Raw genomic sequence first — 23,820 nt, 5'->3', positions numbered from 1 at the left:
AATGATATTTCTTTTCGTCATTTTATCAAATCTATTCTAAATCATTCGTCTCTAAACCATTTCTTTTTTCTTTCTTTCTTTTTTAAGCCCAGAAATAAACCGGAAATATTATTTCCTCTGATATGATTTGAGAAGTTATCTTCCAATATAGGTTTCCGACATGATATGCCAATGTGGGATTTAATCAAAATAAATGAATATTCTTTAAAACTCGACTAAACACATCAGTTAAGTGTTATCAACAGAATTTTAAAGGTTACAGTAGGTAAGATTATTTATTTTGTTTCGTTATTTCTTCTTTTAGACAGAATTAAAGGGTATGTTAAGGCAGGTCATTTATGCACGTGAATTGCCGTCTTTAGAATCTATCCTAAACAGGGAGAGGGGGGCTAACTTTTAATATGTCTTACGGTGTGACCGTTTTTAAGGGCGAAGCAAAAAGTATTTGCATTAGAATCTATATCCATAACAGAACACAAAAAAATACCCCAAAGTTAGCACCTGACGTGTGAGTGTGACAGCAGAGCTCTATCAAAGCATCCTAACTTTAGACATTTGATCCACCTATTCATTGAACGCAGTAAACATAGCGCAATGGATGTGAACAGTGCTTTGTGATGTCATATTCAGCGTTGGTGTTTAGCAAATTCACAAACATAGGAGACATGGTACAATCGCATTAATCGAGGACAGGGTTGTCACTAGAAATTATTGAAGACGAGTCCCGGACTCGTGGTTTATATGCAGCTTGAGTCCCACGAAAATTTGATGGGTCCCATAAAAATTTAATGAGTCCCATGAATATCTAATGAGTTTTTTAAGACAATTAAAATGGAAACAGTACAAAACATATCAATTTTAAAGATTTATTTTTGATCATTCGCGACTTGGCCGCGGACGACTAATTGTCCACGCCAACAGAATTATTTCTCCGAATCTCCTATCATCACAACAACCCTATTCAATATTGAACAGGATTTTAATAAAATTATTATTGTGATAAAATAGACGCGTACTACTTTTGCTTGCCGACGATCTGAAAAACCTACCAAGTTTACAAACTACGCTACTTTTGATTCCAATAAAAATGGTTACCAGAAGACAAACATTTATATTTTAATATAGATCAAACAAATATGAGTAAATAACTGCCAGTAGCAAAATGTTTTTCAATTTGCATGTTATCTAATTATCTTATGAATATTATATTCTAATTCACACCTAATTGAATGATGCTAGACAAACAAGTCGGATTGGGACACTGTGAAATCGGGGTATTACTTCGGTTCACTGGAGCGTAATATTTTACCTAGATTATTTTCCTACTACGAGTTTTTATTAATACACAATATCAGGGCTTTTTAAATAAAAAGGTTTATACTCGGAGTCCGTGGCCGTCACTGACGTGCCTGCGGGACTCACCATATCAGACAAACTTGAGTCCCAAATGAATTTTCTGCGTCTAGGACACAGATTCTTGCGTTAGTGACAACCCTGGAGGAGTGATTATATATGATTAAAAAATAATTTAATAAGATTTACATGCTTTTACGGATATTATGTAACATCTCAGAACAACATGAACTTGGGTACACGAGATTAAAATTGGATAAATACATGTCCATGCACTTGTATTCGAATCTACACCATTTGGACCAAAATTTTCAAGTTCCATAGGTAATGGTTTAATTTTTCATTAGTTTTCTATAATTTTCCTTTTAAACATGTATATATGTGTTACCTATAGGGAGAGCTCTGTTCTTGTGGCCATTCGGGTTTCACCCTCCAAAACAACTTTGGATGTTTATGTGAGAACATTTTGTTTCATAACAACATGACAAATATATGCGCTTTAGTATGACGTTAGTATGTGTCTGTTAGAAATAGATTATCATTAACTTAATACAAAATAAAAAAGTATAACACTACTTCAGGGTTTAAATATTGATCTAACTGGCGATGATAATGGTACAACACCCAAAGTTTATCAAACATGCTGCTTGAATCCTGCCACTTTCAGTAAGAAATGATGATATCGAAACCAGAGATATATATAACAGAGATAAGCATCTTCCCCAAGTCTCGTATTATCTCATGGTCCCCTGTTTTTCGGCAAAATGCACACACTGATTTAAGTTATGTGTACCATATTAATAATGAAAGATATAAAGTTCAAACCTTTCAAATCCGATCACAAAAACATTCAAGATAGTACAATATTTTTAGAAGATATTTCACTTCAAAGTAAAATGAAAGTGAAGTTTCAAAAGGTGAAACATGACTCAGAATCAGTGAGATTTTGTGAAATGTTTATGATTTGCCTAATTTTTTGTTAATAGTATATTTGTTGATCATCAAATCATTTCAAAGCTTGTTACATTTGGTTCCAATTTATGATGGAAATGAACTAAACTTAAATCAACATCAATTCATCAAACTGATAAACTGATAAATAGGAATTAACAATTTATAGGTGGGACCATCACATATTTTAAGCCAAAAACATGCCGCCGTAGGAGTTGCTTATCTCTGTTATATATGTCTAAACACAAAACCATCTCGGTGTTTTACATTTTACACTGATTTTCTAGATTTTTTTTGTTGTTGTTGAACGTTTTCTTAACAATAAATTCTAGCAGCATGCTGTGTACATTAGTTTTGTTACTTTTCACCCAGTGTAGAAAAGGGCTTTAAATGTATACAGCATAGTGTTATACTTTTTCAGTTTTATTTCAGTGTATGACAGAGAAAAATCAGACTGACTTGCTAAATGTCATAATTTCATCATGTCATCTAAGGTTTTAGAATCTTTTCCAATGAACAAAATTGTCAATGAATAAAATCAACATATCTTCATATTATCGATAAATTTTCAGTGTTTCACATACATATCATTATACTATGGCATATATTTCAAATACTCCATATTTTGACAATATTTACATGATACGGTTAACAAATTCTTTACATGTGTTGTTGTCACTGGATGTATAGTTATGACATCATCAGTTTACTTTCACATTCATCAGACACAAATTACATGACAGCAGTATAACATTTGATATTTCTTTCAATCTTAGTAGCTGCATGGTTGATTTTATGTATATATAAAACTTAGATGAAAACAGAATTGAATATAAATACAAATATAGTGATATACTTCTTTCAAAGTTGTCACATTGTTTCGCGGATTTTATCCCAGCAAAAATTCTCATGACCTGTCTTAACGTAGGTGCTTGTGTTTTGATATATAAATAGCGAGTACATACATGATATTTCGACCAAGGTAAGGGCCACAACAAGGGTTTTGGAGTTTTACATAAAAGTAATATATAGGAACACTGTAATAAAATCTTCTCACTTTTTAATTCAATATGCAAGCACCCTAATGTAGTATGTATTTACTATTAGTAAGTTTTTTCATGCCATGACCCTGGGTTAGGTAGGTCCACAAGAACGGGAGGGGGCATACCTGAACATGGGAAAATTAAGTACATGTAGTTCAGGTGAGCAATTGGCCATGGACCTTTTATTGTGTATTTTCATGAACTTTGTTGATCTGTGCAGTATATTTTACAACAATTATTTTTGTTTTTACTAGAATCTAACATTAAAAGCAATGCCAGAAACCAAGGAAGAAAAAATCCGACGATTGAATCAGGAACTGGAAGATTTTATTGCAGCAGAGGTAGCAAAATCTCAGGAGAAGAAGCAAGGAGATGAGAAAAGCTTTGAAGAAGTTCTAAATGTATAATTGTATAATCCTTTCTCAATGTGGTTATTTTCAAATAAGATGCTTATGAACCTTAAAGGTCAAAATAGATTTACTTCTATATGATGTATGTTGTATAGAATAGTTTAAAAGAGAAAACCATCAGAAAACACTTGCCTAAGTAATAGTTTTAATTAAATGGCACAGTCTCACGACAGTATTCAACTATTGGTGATATATCAAAGATTGACCTTTCAATAAACATAAACCCTACATGACAACCTTAGTCGAGGTCTTCATTCTCAAAATAACCACTAATTTTTTATGCTAGATATCCGGAAGTAATGAATATTTATAAAGCCTGTACTATTTTTAAGTTTTAGCCCTACTACCCATAGGGCGCACACGGGACATGGATCTTGAAATTCACAATTTTTGTTCCTCTACCCCAAAATATGTACATGTATTTAAAAACTGTTCGAAAGGTTACAACTATTTTAGCAAGAATCAACACCATAACAGCCATCTATAGATATACATATTAAATTGTTTTTGTAAAACATTGCATAATGTTCAAATATAAAAGCTGTGTGTGCATGGTGAATAACCAGAGTTAACAGTACATGCAGTTTGGTTCTCTTTTAGAGAAATAGCAAGATTTGATAATCATATTACAGTAATACAGTTAAAGAGTTCAGAATTTGTCATTTTTTCATCACAGGAAATTGAAAACCATCCAGCATTTCTCAAGGATATTGACTACTCAAAACCTCTCAGTCAGGATATGGAAGGACTGATGAGACTTAAATATGAGCAACAAGACCCAACTAGTTAGTACAAGTTTACTTCTACATTGCATGTAAATACAAAGTAACAGATCTGTTTTATAACATATGTATATGATTTCATAACATCTTTAAAGGTCAAAGTGAATATTTTTTGAAGATTTTGAGTTTTCTAGATTAGACACTTCAAAAAGCTAGTCAAAATAAAATCCTGGATCAGAAATTGTCTCTTAGATATATTTAACCACTTTTAAAAATTGTTGAAAAATCATCTACCTGCACCACGGACAATTGATTTAAAAGTAAGTTACTTCCCTTTAGTAATTTATTGTCATTAGAGATTCTCGCGAGACTAAGTCGCATGACTAGCGTGGTGCCAGAAAGAAATTAAAGTGTACACAGAGTATGGCAAGGTGACCTCCCTAATACATACCAAATATCATAGGCATATGTCAAAAGACAAAATGTTATGGCCCGGACAAACTTTGTATGAGATCTGAAATGGAAGATGAAGAAGAATTCACACAAAACAATATGTCTCCCTTCTGGGAAGGGGAGACAATTTATACCCCTTCTTCAGCAGTTTTCCCACTGGTATTAGCATTATTTCCCAAAGTTAAAGAAAGAGCACTGAAATTACCTGTGTGCAAAACTGAGATATATGGTGTGCATTTTCCCCAATCGTCAGTAAAAAGGGGAAAAAATCAATTAACTGATTTATGATGAGTTAAAAGGGAAATGCTAAAGGGGTTTTGCAGAAGTGGGATACAATTTTAATTCCAGGGAAATGTGCTGTATATAAATGTATATCTATATATGTATATCCTCTTGAGTCGCATGAGCAAATAAAACAGTCAGATTAGTTCTTTCATAGAATATTAACGATGTATATGAGATATGATAATATGGTTTCTAGTTCTTTTGAATCATATCAAAATGTGTAAAAATTGCAGGCTTTACCATCAGGGTTTTGAACTTTTCCTCTGCTCTTGCATATAATTGTAGAGATGTACTAGTGATTGGTTATAAACTTGAATTTACAACAGGCAATGCTGAGTCCTTCAAAGAAGATGGGAATGTTGAATTCAAGAAGAAGAGATATGACATAGCAATAGATAACTACACGGCTGGGATAAAGTTCAAATGCCCAGACAAAGCTCTGAATGCTGTGCTGTATACGAACAGAGCAGCAGCCCAGTTCCACAAACGTAGGTCACAAAGGGGTAGTAAGACAGCCATTGTGAAAATACACATAAGATGCAAGCAGGTCACTTTTTTAAGATGTGAAATCTACATCTTTAATCCCTGTTTTTTTATTACTACAGAAAATTACAGATCAGCATTTCAAGATGCAATCATTGCTCATAAATTCAAACCAGACCATATGAAGGCAGTTATAAGAGGTACAAGATAATCTTTTCATTATTCATGAAAGAATGAGACAAATTTTCACTTACTGGTACGAAATAATCTTTTTATTATTCGTGAAAGAATGAGACATATTTTCACTTAATGTGTTAAAGAAACAAACTATTAGTTTCTAACTTTACTGAATATTTTAGGTGCTCAGTGTTGCATGGAGATGAAAAAATATTCCGTAGCAAGCTTATGGAGTGATTTTGGACTAGCAGTATCCTTATTTCAAATGTAAAAACAAAGAGGGGATGGAAATCATGCTTCTGTGTGTCATAGAGACCTGCAAGATTAATAGTTTTTGTTTAATTTGTATGTAATACTTTCCAAGATATATTTGAACAAGGGAGGGATTATGATATTTGAAGTTTCTTTAAACTACATGTCTTTGAAAAATCTTCTTGACTGAACATAGATAGAAGAAACAAACACAGTCCTTTTGGATATTAAACAGAAAGCAGAGAAATACAAGGTACCAGTGTATAAATTATATTTTGACATGCTAAAGATTTCTGCATAGACTGAAATTAACATTACAACTTCTACTTCTACCAATATTTTTAGAGCATACAAGAGAAAGAAGAAAGGAAAGAAGCTGCTAAGGAACGAAAAGAATTAGCTGAGCACAAGAAACTTATAACAACAATAAAAGTACCAGTAGTTTAGAACCATTTATGTAACTGGACATCTATTTGCAGTTGCTCATTTTTTATATTAAATAACTTCATCCAGCTATATATGGTTTCCAGAATCAGCTGGGAATAACCTACAATGTATCTAAGTAAACTGGATTGATTGATTGATTATAATGTATTGATTAACGTCCTGCTCAGGAATTTTTCACTCATGGAGACGTCACCATTCCCAGTAAAGGGCTGCAAAATTTAGGCCTATGCTCGGCACTTACGACCTTTGAGCAGGGAGGGATCTTTATCGTGCCACACCTGCTGTGACATGGGGCCTAGGGTTGGTCTGATCCGAAGGACCGCCCGATTTAGTCTCTCTAATGACAAGCAAGGGGAACTGAGGACCAGTTCTAACTCAGATCCCCATGGAACAAGTAAACTGGAAAAACACTGTCAAAATGTGTTTCTGCTTCAGGTGTTGTGTGAAATTTTCTCTTTGAGTTAATATTATGTACTAAGACTTGATACGCTTTATAGAGTCATGGTATCCGGCTAGCTGGACTAGCCGACAAAGGTTATGATCCCCTTCTCTTCACAAATGTCGAGTTACATAATCCTAGTGGAGCTACGGTTTATGTTGATGGCAACGACACTTTACACTGGCCAGTGTTGTTCATGTATCCTGAGCACACACAGACAGACTATATAGAGGACTTCAATGAAAACAGCACGTAAGTTTATAAATATGTGGAACATATGTGGTTTCTTTGTATTATGGAGGATGTAAATATAAATAAAAGCATTGGATGATATTAGCTTAAACAGCTTTTCCAATAATCCTATGCTTTCATTGTTTTTATCAATATGCAAGTTAGCTGACTGCTTGTCTGTTTGAATTAATAATATACAATGTACATGACATGATATTTATCTTTGAGATGTATGTAATAATATATACATGACATGTTATTTATTTTTATGGGAGATGCATATTTCTTACTTGCAGATTTCAAGATCATTTATTGCACATGTTTGGTCCTGATGTACCACCTGCTTCTTGGGATCTTGACAAAAAGTACAAACCTGACGACTTCCTGGTATGATTTCATTTTCCATCTACAATTTTTAAGTTTGTTTATGCACGTTTCAATTTTTCAAAAAGCTGAACCATGAAAAAGATGTTTTTAGCTCACCTGAGCTTTTCTGATTGCCTGTTGTCTGTATGTCCGTCTGTAAACTTTTCACATTTACGACTTCCTCTCCAGAACTACCAGGCCAATTTCAACCAAACTTGGCAAAAAGCATTCTTGGGTGAAGGGCTTTCAAGTTTGTTCAAAGGAAGGGCCATCTCCCTTTCAAAGGGGAGATAATCACGAAAATGCAAAAATAGGGTGGGGCCATTTAAAAATCTTTTTCTCAAGAACCATTTGGCCAGAAGAGCTGACATTTACCTGCAAGCTTCCTGAGATAGTGCAGATTCAAATTTGTTAAAATTATGAACCCCGAGTGTAGGATGGGGCCACAATAGGGGATCAAAGTTTTACATACAAATATATAGGGAAAATCTTTAAAAATCTTTTTCGTTCGCCTCGCATGCGAAAGGCCGGGGTTTGAATCCTGGCCGCAACAGACCAAAGTCGTTAAAACAGGTAGTGACAGTTCCATCGTCAAACGCTCGGCATCAGGTGTGAATGTCACGTGTCCTCAGAGATGACCTTAAAAATGTGTCACAATAGGTGTGGCACGCTAAAGAACCCTCACTGTTCAATGGCCATAAGCACCGAGCATAGGCCTTAATTTGAAGTCCTTTACCGGTCTTGGTGATGTCTCCATATGAGTGAAAAATTCTCGAGTGAGATGTTAAGCAAGATACAATCAATCAATCTCAAGAACCACTGGGCTAGGAAAGTACAAATTTACATGAAAGCTTCCTGACATGGTGCAGATTCAAGTTTGTTAAAATCATGGCCGCCGGGGGTAGGATGGGGCCACAATATGGGATCAAAGTTTTATATACAAGTATATAGAGAAAATCTTTAAAAACCTTCTCAAGAACAATTGGGCCAGAGAAGTTTACATTTACATGAAAGCTTCCTGACAAAGTGCAGATTCAAGTTTGTAAAAATCATCGTCCCTGGAGTTAGGTTGGGCCACAAAAGGGATCAAAGTTGTACAAGCGAATATGTAGGGAAAATCTTTAAATATAGGCCAAGTGAGCGATGTGGCCCATGGGCCTCTTGTTTTTTAATCCATGGATAAATGTTATCTGTGCTGCATATAATTCCATTCAAATTTATGATACCAGAAGTATTTTCTCTATAAAATCACTATGGTACCCCACTATACTCGCATTATAACCCCGAAGTTTATATCAATTGTTTTACTGGGCTCCATTTGTGGCACAGCAATTCACACTGAATTTGTATTTTAGATTTATTACGAGGACAAAGAGAAGACTACATTACATCAGATATCACAATCTTGTTCTCTGCTAAAAGCTCTTCAAAACAAATGGCAAGTTCATCATCTTCTAAGTGTATATGATAGCACATTTCATTGACACTTGCAGATAATTTTTAAGTTCATGTCAAAGTTGCAGGAATGGAAATTTCTGGTGCATGAGATTTAAATATGTATGTATTTTGCATTTTGTTGTTGTTGTCATCTTGGATACCTAGCACTAGCCTATACCTCTCCTACTTTTCCGATGGGCAGATTTTTCATTACAATTTTCTTTTCATAAATTTTTGCACAATATGATGTGCTCATATACATTTCTAGCTTTTAAAATTGAATAGAATCATGACACATGTACAGCACACTCTGATAATATGTATAACAGTATGACCATTGGACCGAGTGAAGCATGAAATGGTCATCGGCAAGTCCCAAGTGATAATCATTAGTAAAATACGGTAAATTAGAAATAGAAATATCACCTCATTTTTATATACCTTTTACTTTTAAACACCCTGTCACATCCAAATATTTAAGATATTTTAAATTTGTGTTAAAACTGGAAAAGGACCCAATGAGGCTTGAAGGGATGCTGAATATAAGAATATCTTTACCTTAGGAGCCTTGCCTTTGGCCCGTCCAAACTTCACTCGGTATAATAATATATTTTTATATAAACTTATGGTGTTCATAATTGATAAACTTTCGACTCAACCGTTTTAAAATCTTTGAAAAGATGTACAATATTCTATGTCTATTGAACAATTGATGTGATGCTCAGAGTAACTCAAATTTATGAGTCCTAATATTTCAAACATTCCTCGGGGATGGTCCCCCACTAAAACTACGTATTCTAGGGGCTACCCCTACCCTCCTCCCCCTTCGGCACATCTGTGAAACCCTCAGCCTACACATTCAAATAGTCCTAGCTATGCCCCTGATAGAGCACAGCTTTGGAGAATATGCATTGATGTCCATGTTGTATTGCAACAATTAAACCAGAATTTAAAAGTTGTACAGCCTCAGATCTCCAACAGTCTTATACCCCACACAACAAGTTGCAGAGAGTATATTTTTTACCCGTCCATCAATCCTGTTCTTGTCAGCTCAACTCCTCTGAAACAGCTCAACAAAATTTCATGAAACTTTGAACTTAATAAGGACATACTGTATAGATGATATTTTTTTCTAGGAGTTATGTCCCTTTGATTTTAGAAGTTTGGTCAAAATTAGGTATACATTTGTACTACTGAAACAGTTTGTCAGTGCAACTCTTTTGAAACCAACCACTGAACAAAATATTGTGTTAATTTTGTATTTAATCTAGACGTGTGTAGATGTGCATATTCACAGGAAATTCTCATTTGATTTTTTTCTGAGACTTATGCCCTTTTAGAATTTAGAAGACTATTTTGTGCAACTTGCATGAAACTGGTTTTCAAGCCATATGTAATTAAAACACAATTTACATTTCTAAACAATATTACATATGACTTGAATAGTGCCATCCAGTTACATGCATGAAAATAGTACAGTATAGCACAGAAGCACAAGAATTAGTTGTATTTTATGCATAGCAATGCCATTCAATATGTGTAACATTTTAACAATATTTACCCTTTCCAACAAGCTGTTGTTTTCTGATAACAATGTTTTATGTTTGTTAATCCCCCTTTTGTGGTTCATTATTATGCCTTGTTTTTACAGGGTTGTGGTGGAAGCTGGGACTCCATGTTTTATCATTCTTGTCAACAAATCACGATTCCATGAACATTTTGTCAAAGAATACACAGTGTTTCCTTCTTAAAAATAAAAATTGCCACTGAATTTATGTATTGTTTTATTATTAAATCATGTACAGGTATATCAGCAATGAATGTGTCGATATGCTCCCTGAAGGAAAGTTTGTTCTCTTTTTATTCTTCAATTTCAAAAGGATGCACCTTAGCAAACTAATACAGAGTTGAAATAGGATAAACAAGGAAAGTATGAAACAACAATCAAAATTACCTTCAATAAAAAAAAATACATGATATGAGTAATAAAGTTGTTGGAAATTTAAAACATTGCCAGTTGTAGCAACAACAACAAAATAACAAGTTGTGTTTGTGAAACACAAATGCCCCTGATAATGGTCAATTCTAAAGATTGCCAATGTCACAAAAACAAATATCTTGGTACTAGTAGAAAGATCTTGTCACAAGAAATGCTCATGTGCAATATGAAAGCTCCAATATAAATTTACCATTTAGAAATTATGACGAATGTCAAATTTTTTAAAAGTAGGTCAAGGTCACAGGGTCAAAAATTTTGGTACCCACGGAAAGAAGAACGGTGTAGCTACACTACACTGTAGCACTGTAAGCACATGCTTACAAATATTTTCATTAAATTTTTATCACCGTAAACAAAAAATGTCCCCTGCTTACAAATATTTCAAACCTAGCTACACCACTACTCTTGTCACAAGAAATACTCATGTGAAATATCCAAGCTCTAGCACTTACTAATCAAAAGTTATTAAGCAAGGTTAATGTTTTCAAAAGGTAGGTCAAGGTCACAGGGTCAAAAATGTTGGTACCTATGGAAAGGCCTTGTCACAAGGAATACTCATGTGAAATATCAAAGCTCTAGTACTTGCTGTTCAAAAGTTATTAGCAAGGTTAAAGTTTTCAAAATGTAGGTCAAAGGTCAAAATTGTTGGTACCCACAGAAAGGTCTTGTCACAAGGAATAATCATGTGAACTATCAAAGTTCTAGCACTTGCTGTTCAAAAGTTATTGGCAAGGTTAAAGTTTCATACAGAATGACAGACAGGACAAAAACAATATGCCCCCCGATCTTCGATCTCTGGGGCAAAAAAAAAGAAATCTTATTGAGATAACATTTAGAAAAAATTTAAATCTGCAATCTACAGACCAGGTGGGTGATAGAATTTAAAAGGTTAGATAGCATATGTCTTATTTTGTTTTCAATTCAGTATGAAAAATTTGACACTGTTTCATCACTCCTTATTGGTGGTCCTGTTCAACATTCTCATGATGTCTTATTCAACATTCACATATCTTATTCAACATTCACACAATATCTTATTCAACATTCACATGATGTCTTATTCAACATTCATATCATACCTTATTCAACACTCACATGATGTCTTATTCAACATTCACATCATATCTTATTCAACATTCATATCTTATTCAACATTCTCATGTCTTATTCAACATTCACATGATGTCTTATTCAATATTCACATGATATCTTATTCATCATTCACATGATATCACATAAGGTTTTATATCAATGCAAACTTGAACTACGAGATTTCACTCTTCTGTTTTATCAACAATGCAGGCCTAAAAGAAATGTTTTAATTGAAAGTGCCTTTATTGAGCACAGACATTAAACAGTATATTATGATGTCATCTGGACTCCATAATGAAAATGAAAGACATGGTACATCTTTTGTTTTGTGGATACTTTCATGAAAAATGAAATCCCTCTGCATTAAAACAATTCAGCAACCTGAAAAAAAAGACTATGCAGTTACAAAACAACTGATTCAAGTATCAGAAACCCAATACAGGAAATAAATATCAGCATGTTATTTAAGATATAAAGATCGCATTTTCTAGCACCCAAGCTTTTATATTTCAAAACAACATTTCTCGACCTCGGAGGTTATCCTGCAATACACACGAAAACAAGTTAGAACTCTATTTCTATTCTACTATGGCTCAGAGATGAAAGGTGAAGATAACGAATAGTGATCAATCTCATAACTCCTATAAGCAATATAAAATAGAAAGTTGGGCAAACACTAGTTTCTGTGGAAACGAGGGGGTTATTTATATTCGGTCTTTCTATCCCTAGAAAGACCGAATATAAATAACCCCCTCGTTTCCACAGAAACTAGGCAAACACGTACCCCTGGATACACCAGAGGTGGGATAAGGTGTCTGGGAGGAGTAAGATCTCTATCGACCAGTCACACCCGCCGTGAGCCCTATATCTTGATCAGGTAAACGGAGTTATCCATAGTCACTTCGCACTTTTATTCAGTTTGTGAGTAAAATTTCCAGAGTTTACACATCGATAAATTCTTCAAAAATTATGTTTAATCCTATATTATAATAACAACCACAGAATTTGCGAAATGCTGACTTTAAAATGAGACTGTTGAAACCCCTTCACCATCAACTTGTTTGTCAGTAGCCTGCCTCGATTTAAAAACTGACCATATGCATAGCAAGCTCTTGCGTATAGAATCAGTTGAGAGATATAAACACCATATGCAGGTAATAATGGAATATTGCTACATAAATATGGGAAGTTGACAATGGAGAAGCTGAAATCATCCCGTTTGTCATAAAGTTGAGTTGTTAGTTTGTTGTTAATATCTACTTTAAATAAAATATCTAAGTATGAAGCAGAAGTGGACGACTCTGTGATGTCTTTTATTTCGAGTTCACACGGATATATCGAATCGACATGTGAATGAAATTATTATTTGTTAATAAATAAAACATTGTCTATAAATCTGAATGTCGAATTGAAGGCCACAGCAAGAGATTTTTTCTTCTTGCGTAGAAATTTTTAAATTAATTCTGCTTCATAGGAATATACAATCAGGTCAGCTAACAAAGGAGCACAATTCGTGCCCAAGGGAATTCCAACAGAAAGTTGGAAGACTTGATCACCAAAGACCACGATAATTTTTTGGATGACTGATCACTAGATATGAATATTTGCGTTTTCCATTTTTGTTGAAGAGGCAACTGTCTATGATGTCAAAAAGTCTAGTCTTTAATTTATCGTGAGGAATGGTCGTGTACAGTGTTGAAAAGTGATATGTTTTGATGTTGTTGAATTGAGTAAAGTTTTGTGATTTCAAGTTTACTAAAAGTTTTTTAGAATCCACATTTGATTTACACCACTTCTGGCATATGTAGGCACACAGTACGTTTGAAGTTTCTCCTTCACAGCTGTTAATATTTTCGTGAGGAGCAAAGATAGGGACTTGGTGGAACATTTACTGGATCCAGCAATGTATCTTTGTAAGAGTTTTTATGAAGCTTAAAATCCAGTATAGATTAGCAATGTATCTTTGTAAGAGTTTTTATTAAGTTTAAAATCCAGTATAGATACGGTAACTCATATTCATCCGACCCATTGACTGGGATATTAAATGTGTCTAAAACTGAATCAATAAAAATTTATCAAATATTCCTGTGTCTACTTCCAACACTAAAATCTATCAATTGTGTTTTGACCAAAGGCCTGTCCTTCCTTCAAATCAATAAAATCTGTCCACAACTTTCATGCAGGGTGAAATCATTATCTCTTGGTAAGTTTATCTTATCTAATTAATCTGCTGATGTGCATTCTAAAATGAGTAAACCATACACATATTTTGCCACTAAACTGCTAATATCAAAAGTACTCTGTATTTTTAAATGTTGTCTAATATGAAGACTTTCTGATACCAAGTTTGTCCAGATTAGACAAGTTTTGTGCAATTCCTTCTTACCCAAGAAAGTCATCTATGTCCATTGTCCTTGCCCGTTTTTTGTCGAAGTCTCCCTTCTCCAATATTTCTGTTATTTTCTCCTTTACATCAAAATCTGCAGCTACCGGCTTTAAGATATCATAAATTTTACATTAAGTACAATGCTGGCTTATAATTTTTGAAGGAAAATATACCTCTCTATTACGTTATCATACAGAAACTTACCACAGATTTCAGGGAGCAGTGTGTCCTATAATTCTTCTCCAGCAATTCTAATACTTTGGTAAACCTGTAAAATTTAAAAACAAAAACTATATATAGTTACTATGGCAAATCAAAATGACGAAAGTTTTTATTTCACTGTGTACCGTATACACAGTAATTTTGTTATACTGAAAACTATTGCTTTCAGGCAACTATTGCTTTCAGGCAAATGAGGAAAATCCATCATATATCATAAAAGCATCAAAGTAACCATTAAGGTTACCTGGGTATTACACAACAACCAAGAGCAATGCTTACACTGCAAAATACACCCGTCCAATATATTTTAGAAATTAATTTCATTTCTGGAAATACTTGAGGGCATGAACTGTAGTGCTTCATGCTGACATACATATACTTCATTTAGCACTTCATGAAAAGTACACAGACATCGCAGTTCATACCCTCATATATTTTCATACATGAAGTTTATTTTTTATACATACATTTATTTTCATTTCTATCATAATTCCCATCCATTCAAACAGATATGCTATATCCATCTGTATTCATATGCGCATTGTTTGCATTCATGAGGAAATGGCTATCATTATCATTTGTTAAGATACTGAAGGTAAAATCATTGGAAATGTAAATATTCAGAAATACAGCAGTAATGAAAATACAAACAGTATCAGAAATGGTACATAAGACGCTCATCACAAGCTCATGTAGGCTGTTTTCATGAAAGTACGTACCAATGACGTTTTGCTTCCCAATCAACATGGTATAACTTTAATGGCTATATAAAACAAGAGGCGCAAGGGCCTAGAATCGCTCTTCTGATAAATTGTACAACCCCACCATTTCTATTCTTAGCCTCTTAGTATTCTAAATCTTTAGTTAAATCCTAAGAATTCAAAAGAAGTAGGTCAATGTGACCTACTTTTTGGTTTACACATTTTGAGAACCCAAGAAATATCAACTGACAAAGTTTGATGATTTTAAGCCAATTAGTATCTGAATATTGAAATATAGCTGTCAAATTCCAATCGTAGGTCATGGTGACCTACTTTTTGGTCAGCGAACTCCGAACATGCAAGACCCATCAACTGACAAAGTTTGATGACTGTAGGTCAAATAGTATCTGAAATATATAAATATAGCCGTCAAATTCCAAAAGTAGGTCAAGGTGACCTACTTTTTCGTCAACACCCTTCAAACATGCAAGACCCAACAACTGACAAAGTTTGATGACTGTAGGTCAAATTGTATCTGAATTATATAAATATAGCCGTCCAATTCCAAAAGTAGGTCAAGGTGACCTACTTTTTGGTCAACACCCTTTGAACATGCAAGACGCATCAACTGACAAAGTTTGATGACTGTAGGTCAAATAGTATCTGAAATATATAAATATAGGTGTCCAATTCCAAAAGCAGGTCAAGTTGACCTACTTTTTGGTCGAAACCCTTCGAACATGCAAGACCCATCAACTGACAAAGTTTGATGACTGTAGGTCAAATAGTATCTGAATTATATAAATATAGCCGTCAAATTCCAAAAGTAGGTCAAGGTGACCTACTTTTTGGTCGACACACTCCGTAGACTCAAGATGCATCAACTGTCAAAGTTTGATGATTGTAGGTCAATTAGTGACTGAAATATATAAATATAACTGTCAAATGCCAAAAGTAGGTCACAGTGACCTACTTTTTGGTCGATACACTCCGAAGACTCAAGATGCATCAACTGACAAAGTTTGAAGATTGTAGGTCAAATAGTGTCTGAAATATAGTAATTTAGCTGTCAAATACCAAAAGTAGGTCACGGTGACCTACTTTTTGGTCGACACAAACCGAAGACTGAAGACGCATCAACTGACAAAGTTTGATGATCCTAGGTTTTACAGTGCCCAAAATATGCATCTAAAATTGAAAATGTGAAATTTGAATATCTGCAAAATTCAAAAAGTAGGTCACTGTGACCTACTTTTTTATAAATATGTTTCAAGGCCTCAAGATGCATCAACTTACAAGATTTGATGATTCTAAACCTCTCGGTATTTGAAATAACAACTTAAAATATATCTATAAATGATAAGCCATAAAATTCAGAAAGTAGGTCACGGTGACCTATTTTTCAGTTGACGCATTTCAAGGTCCCATGATCCACCAACTGACAAGTTTTGATGATCATAGGCTTCAAAGTGTCCAAGATATGCATCAAAATTAATTTTAAAATAAATACCTGCAAAATTCAAAAAGTAGGTCACCGTGACCTACTTTTGAGACAACTTGACACAAGGTCCTAAGATGCATCAACTGTCAAAATTTGATGATCCTAGTCCTTATAATGACTAAAATATCTAAGATTTAAGGAATTTAAAAAAATTTTAAATTTAGGTCAACTTTGAAGTGACCTTGAGACCACGTCCTTTGCCCCAGGGTAATGCCTTGAACAATTTTTAATCTACAACATATCCTCATCCTTATGTGTAAGTTTGGTGATAATCTGCCCTGTGGTTCTTGAGAAGAAGATTTTTTAGCAACCACTACTTTTGTTTGTATTTTCCTGATTATCTCCCCTTGTTAAAGGGTCACATCCCTCTATTTAGTATGTATGAAAGCCCTTGGGCCAATGATACCCTGTAACAAATTTGAAAAAAATTGGCCAATGGGTTCTTGAGTTATAGCCCTTTTTCTAAAAAGTTTACGCACACCGCACAAATGGCCATAGCATTAGCTCTTTGAGCCTTTGGCTCAGAGGAGCTAATGACTAAGACTTGTACATAAATTATTTGATTTCATCCAAAAAGAAAGGAATAGATTGAAATTTTTAGTTCATTCTAGATTGATTTAACTCTTGGACATCTTCAGTTAGCCATATTTGTGAGTTTCAGCTTCATATGTGACAGAGAAAATGAAACATAAACCCCAAACAGACAGACATACAGACATCGCCATATATGTCCTGTCTAAAGAATGGTGTATAAAAACTGATTACAAGTGTTGCATGTGGATGATTCAAAGAATGCAAGAAGTGGTATAAAAACTAAACACATATATAGGAAAAGGATGTACCAAACTTGTGAATTTACCAACCTCAGGGTATTGATTCTAGGATGGGTCCAAATTAGTCATATTGAATGTGTTAATGTTACATATATTATATTATATAAGGGGTCATCCATAATTGTCAACCATTTTCCAAAGTGTGCAAAAAGCACACTTTTTGAGACCCCCCACCCCCCCCCCCCCCCCCCTCAAAAAGTGTACATCAACCATTTTTAAATTCCCAACAAGAAGGTCGACAATCGAGTTTATGAGCAATTTAGTTCAAACAATGAGTTCTTTAATATTGGTACCCCTATTTCTTGTTATATATGAATGATATAATGTTTTATAAATGTGCAATCTTGTGTACATAATAGATTTTTATAGAAAAAAATAAAGATGTCTCTGTCTTATCTTGTCGTCTTTTTTATAGGCATTACACTTTTGTAGCATGACCAATACTTTTATGAAATAAATCCGGAAGAGAAAAAAAGAGCGTACGGTAAAATTGTCAATTTTTTACCCCCTCCCCCCGAGCGTGCCTTTTGCACGCTTTGGAAAATGGTTGACAATTATGGATGACCCCTAAAGCCTTTCATCACTGTAGGCATTTTCGGGGGCATTTAAAAGAAAGATGTGATCTGAAAATTTATACTTGTACTTTTGTTGAACATAGTATTCAAAAAAGTATTTTTTTTCTTCTAGATTTCATTGGCCTTGGGACTAGTGATACTTATAACTAATACTCAGGTGACTGATAAGGCCTGTGGGCCTCTTGAAATTCTGTGCGGTATCAGTACAAAGAACTTTGTGGAATAAAATAAAAAATCTAGCAGTTGACGTATGTTTTGTTACTGTTTTTGGAGAGGCAATGAATGCAGTCATGCCATACTCGGTATTTTAGAGGAATTATTCAGTGTAATTTCAAGCTAAGTACTTTGTGATATTATTAGTATACAGAGGTCATATCAAGTGCTTGTGGTTAAAATGGACAAAACTATATTTATCAAGAATCATATGTGCAATGTGTACAACTGCTACGCATTCATGAAGAAATGGTTTCATTACCATTTATAGATATCAAAGGTAAAAATGTCGGAAATATGAATATAAGAATTATAAGTGTACAGTAAATTTTTAAAGAAATTCTACTCTTTCAATCAACAATATTAGAAATAATTTTGATCTATGTAAGCACCATAATATTATGATGTATGCAAACCCTGAAGACACCAAAGTCAAGCAATATATTCAGTCCAGTTAGTATTAGTGGTACATACTTGAAAGAGGCTCCAATTGTTTTGTTTTTCCTGGAAAAACAGATCCTCACCATGCCATCCCACTCCTGACCAAAGAAAACAAAGAGGATCAGATCAGTACACAGGACTCTCTCTCTCCCAATCTCTCTCAATCTCAAATATCCTACACAAGAGTCTAGAATATTCCACAAAAACAAACTCAATAAATATTTCGCTTACCATAAGGACAAGACATACAGTTGTTTATATTCGTGACATTTTGCTGAGCTCAGAAATAAGGGGGATAACTTCAATTGATAAATTCAAAAAACACATTAAAATAGCACCCTCGAAACCCCCTTTATATCATTAATATGGTCAGTGATACCTTAATATCATTCTTACCAAATTAAGACATTCTTGCATTTTAAATAATGACCTTTATTGTAAAAACATTATTGCCTTTCCAAATTGTATGTGGTCATATTGAAGATGCCCATCATTTCTTCTTTGCATGCAAAAGGTACATTCAGGTAAGAAATTTTTTTTTCAATGAACTGCTTCAGCTAATTGATATTGCTGTTGTCGATACCCACCTTTTATTATGGGGAAATTAATATTTTTCAAATGATGTAAATTTCTGTATTTTCAAAGCAGTCCAGAAGTTTATTAAGAACTCTAACAAATTTTAATCAGACCTATATACACTGTATCATATTTTGAATATGATTTTTCATTTTATGCCTGATTATGTTCTTATGCATACCGATATACATGAACATATATATATATATATATATATATATATATATATATATATATATATCCAATAATAAAAGTCAAGAAACACAAAACTCGAATAACATTTCACTGTTAGCACTTTCGGCTTTAATGCCTCTTCAGACAGTTATTTTATAACTGTCTGAAGAGGCATTAAAGCCGAAAGCGCTAACAGTGAAATGTTATTCGAGTTTTGTGTTTCTTGGCTTTTATTATTGGATGTATTTACTGTATCAAATACCGAATTCTTTATTTACAAACTATATATATATATATATATATATATATATATATATATATATACATTGTATATTATCATAACTGTACTATAATGATTATTATATGGTACGACAATCTTAATTGTACACACATAACAAAATGTGTTTAGTATACTGGAGGTCTTCTAAGTTGCTAGAACTTGTAACCAATCCCTATGTATATTTATACAATATCTTCAAATTGGTACATGTATACATCTTTGACTAATCTTTCCTTGAAAAGTTTTCGGTTTATAGCATCCAGTGTTTACGTTAATGCATAATTGTGCATTTAAAAAATCTCAATAAAATCTCTGCATAAAACAACTTGAAAAAAAAAATCTACATTAGCTATGAATAATTTCTAACAACAGGTCTATCCAATGCTAAACCAAACCAAAAGTCCTGAAAAAAGAAAGATCAGGAATATTATATTTAAGGCTTCCTTTAGACTGGTGATGGCAATATAAAGGCTCAAATCATTGACACAAACCACAATGATTCTGACCTTTTTTTTCCCCAAACAAACACCAGTCATACATTTCTATGAAAGTTTACAAGAGTGGATTGCTCATTATAACAATAATGAAGGTGGTGTCATGAAATGACCCTGTAAAATTCTCTTTGACCCCCAAATTTATTCTAAAGGGTCTTAATTACCCTTGGCTTTCCAAGTTGATGTAAAGATTGGCATCAAAAAAGCCATTTTACCTCTTTTTCTGTTGATTCACATTCAATAGATATTTTATCCAAAAGTTCAGAAATTCTGTTTGTTCATTTTTTCATTACCCTTTATAATGAACATAAAACTTGATTTTGGTTGGCCTGAAGTTATTGAGAAACTAAATACCCGTGTCTACATTTCCATTGCAATAAAAAAATATTTCATGAATACTTTCCTCTTTAATATATCTGAACAGGATTGGTACTTGGATTGAAAAAAATATACCTGAAAATTAATGGGGGGAGGTGGGTTTCTGGGTTCTATTCTGACAACACTGGATTCCACTTTAGGAGGTGGCCTGAAGTTGTTTTTTCCAACCTGTTATAAGATAAGATAAGATAAGTTTATACCAATTTTGGGCCCAGAGGGCATAACAGTAAGACAGTTTATAAAGAAGGAAATTCAAAAAAGAAAGAAAGTTTACAACATTAACTACAGGTTACATAGACTGCAAACTGCATGTGGATGCAGCATGTTGGGGAAACAAGTACATACATACATGTATATGAATTGCTAATCATGTGTATACACAAGTAAATGGACAGTATCAGTATTATACCAACATATGTTATATATGCACATAAAAAATTGATGTAGTGTAGCAAATTTTTGCTAATAAACAACATGTAGTTAGCAAACAGGATTGATATTAGCAAATTATCATTTATCATACCATAGGATATGTTTAAAGATCAATGGTAATTAGAAGACACTTTGTACTATTCTAGAAATATGTGTATTTATGAAGCGCACGGAGCCGATGAGTTCGGAACCTTATCTATTATACTCATGTAATCTGCACAATATCAACAACTTTTTTCATTTTTCTTTTTCTACACGTGTGCATTCCACATTTATACTAAATATGAAGAAACTCCGAGAAAAATGCTACTGAAATGAGTTATGGACATAAATTAGCGGGTACTCCCTTCCGTCACAAGGAGGATATATAAATGCATAAAATTTACATAAAAAGATATCAATTGTGATATGAATCTTTTAGGAAATATAATTCCATTTATATTGTCTATTCAAGCATTTTAAACTTGGAAAATTAAATCACATTAAAACAAAGATTAGTGTAATGCTGTGTGATTACTCTAAATATTAATCATTAATCTTCTGTAAAATATCAGACCTTCATTAAATGGTCGACCCTGGCCAACAGCTGTGTATTGACTGAGAGTCTACAGTACAATTTGTCTCCAGGCCGGGCTACTAATCTCTGGGCAAACTCTCTCTGAAACATCAGGACAGCACACCTGCCAGAAAAACAAAACCAGATTTGATACTCACTTTCCTACAATGTGCATTTGAATTTTTTCCATGATGGATTTATTAAAGAGCAACTTTGTACAAGGAAACATAAAAATGGCTTTAAGAAGACAGATATGAGTTATCCCTCCTATATTATCTATTCCAAAAACTGAGATGCATCAGGATTTTCACACAAAACAGGTTTAAGGATAAATAACACATTGTCTTAATGGCCGACTTTCTTATGAACCATAAAAGAAAACACATATATCAGTAATAAATTTCTTGTCCTTTTAAATTTTATTGTCTAGCTCAGTGATTTGTGGATCATAGTTTGTAGACAAAGTTCTCGAATCTCACAGAGGTTTTGATATCCCAACCCAATTACTTTTTTAATAAATCTACATTTAATCTAATTAAAAGTAGCAATAAATTTCAATACAAGGAAGTGTATCATAAAGGAGCTGAATATACAAGTCTAATTTTAATTGATAGATAGCATTTTTTCTTTAAATAAATTTTAAAAATGTCCAAAATATTATTCTACAAATCCTCCATTTTTCATCCATTACAGAAGTTCAACTGTCAAAGGTGAATAAATAATGTCTTGGTACCTGTATATAGATTTTGAATGAAAAGTGCAAAAAAAACAAAAAAACATTAATTCTCACCTAAAGAATGGTCTGTGTAACAGCAGCTTGAATACAAATGGGGAGGAAATCTGAAATATAACATTTCTAATTTCAAACATTTTGAATTTAGATAAAATAATAAAACAAATCAATCAAAATAACTTTTAAGAGGAGTTCTTTATACGATAGCTATTTTGTAACGATTGAAAAATGAAACAACTTGGGAACTCAATACACAATCTTTTACTGTGGATTCATAATTATTCGTTGATCATCAATTTTTATGGTTGAACAAGACTTTCAAATCAAATGATCAATAAAATACAGTGTTTGATTAAGAGGAAAAGCTAACAAAAATGTAGTGGCAACACCACGAATTTTATTCTGACTAAACTCAATAAAACCATTGTACACTGTATTTGGTCACAGTAATGTCTTTAATACTCTTTTCTTATTTTTACAGTGCCACTAGTTAGAATTCAACTATAGCTGTCCTAATAGGATTATATCTGCAATGGGATTCAAAGTTAAAACTGAAGCATATATCTAAGATTAGAATATTTTCAATTTCACATTCAACAGTCACTGATAAACCAAACAATCAATCCTAAATACTGTGACCTTGAAATTTTACCATAAACCATGGTAGAGATTTATGGCATACAGTACTCAAGTGTACTTGAATACTTTAATAAATAAACATTCATTCGACTTGAAGTATTATTAGGTTATGAAGTCATCATCAAGAATCGAAGACCAAAATGTAATAACTATAAAATGATTTAAATTTGTTGGAACAAACTTTTGTGGATAATACTGATTACAAGTTTCTCAAAATGTAAATTCATGGATTCCCAGAATACCTCATTGCTAAAAAAGCACATGGGTAAAAATCCAATGGAATCCACAAAAATTGTAGAACCATGAACCATGAACTTTAACAATACAACATACAGTACTGGGCAGGTAGAGTGAGCAAAAAGAAAGTCCAATATACAACTTTATCCACCCCATCACCCAATGACCTCACTGTAATTCTCACAAAAAGCCTAAAACAGAATGATGTCATCTCTGTGATGTCATGTACTTGAGATATACAGTGCTTCCTCGATATATTGCCAACTTTTGTTCAAGACGAATTTGGACAATAAAGCGGGAGTGGCAATA

At 33.4% G+C, this 23,820-nt stretch overlaps 2 protein-coding genes across 4 annotated transcripts in view; one reads left to right on the top strand and one right to left on the bottom strand.

Annotated features, from left to right (window-relative positions):
• Positions 1-135: 135 nt before the first annotated feature.
• Positions 136-10,820, top strand: LOC125668808 (tetratricopeptide repeat protein 4-like). 3 transcript variants are annotated; one of them, XM_048903242.2, is made up of 12 exons: positions 136-265; positions 3,602-3,748; positions 4,434-4,542; positions 5,544-5,705; positions 5,823-5,900; positions 6,060-6,127; positions 6,326-6,382; positions 6,475-6,561; positions 7,074-7,267; positions 7,543-7,633; positions 8,968-9,050; positions 10,701-10,820. In XM_048903242.2, exons 2-12 carry the CDS (start codon positions 3,620-3,622, stop codon positions 10,798-10,800), a joined length of 1,158 nt encoding a protein of 385 aa, XP_048759199.1. In that variant the 5' UTR covers positions 136-265; positions 3,602-3,619; the 3' UTR covers positions 10,801-10,820. The 3 variants fall into 3 exon arrangements, with proteins under 3 accessions (XP_048759199.1, XP_048759201.1, XP_048759202.1); XM_048903244.2 differs by having other exon boundaries at positions 145-261; XM_048903245.2 differs by lacking the exon at positions 136-265 and adding an exon at positions 1,940-2,019.
• The window catches only part of LOC125668809 (probable dimethyladenosine transferase), a 37,614-nt gene continuing 24,610 nt past the window's right edge, over positions 10,817-23,820 (bottom strand). The window contains exons 6-12 of the mRNA XM_056161775.1: positions 22,693-22,742; positions 21,903-22,026; positions 20,990-21,082; positions 19,046-19,110; positions 14,731-14,794; positions 14,527-14,633; positions 10,817-12,521 (exon numbers count right to left, since the gene is read on the bottom strand). Coding sequence (XP_056017750.1) covers positions 12,479-12,521; positions 14,527-14,633; positions 14,731-14,794; positions 19,046-19,110; positions 20,990-21,082; positions 21,903-22,026; positions 22,693-22,742 — 546 coding nt within the window. The 3' untranslated portion in view covers positions 10,817-12,478. The remainder of the gene's footprint in view (positions 12,522-14,526; positions 14,634-14,730; positions 14,795-19,045; positions 19,111-20,989; positions 21,083-21,902; positions 22,027-22,692; positions 22,743-23,820) is intronic.

This window comes from Ostrea edulis, chromosome 4 (assembly GCF_947568905.1).
Source record: "Ostrea edulis chromosome 4, xbOstEdul1.1, whole genome shotgun sequence".
NCBI classification, from domain to species: domain Eukaryota; kingdom Metazoa; phylum Mollusca; class Bivalvia; order Ostreida; family Ostreidae; genus Ostrea; species Ostrea edulis.
The sequence above is the reverse complement of the archived record's forward strand: the minus strand, read 5'-3'. Positions and strand labels throughout refer to the sequence as shown.

Bases quoted from the DNA above. Each gene is read 5' to 3' on its own strand.
- LOC125668808 (XM_048903242.2), top strand. From the start codon at position 3,620: ATGCCAGAAACCAAGGAAGAAAAAATCCGACGATTGAATCAGGAACTG. The intron at 6,383-6,474 runs GTACCAGTGTAT...CAATATTTTTAG, and splicing joins AGAAAGCAGAGAAATACAAG to AGCATACAAGAGAAAGAAGA. The intron at 9,051-10,700 runs GCAAGTTCATCA...TTGTTTTTACAG, and splicing joins AAAGCTCTTCAAAACAAATG to GGTTGTGGTGGAAGCTGGGA.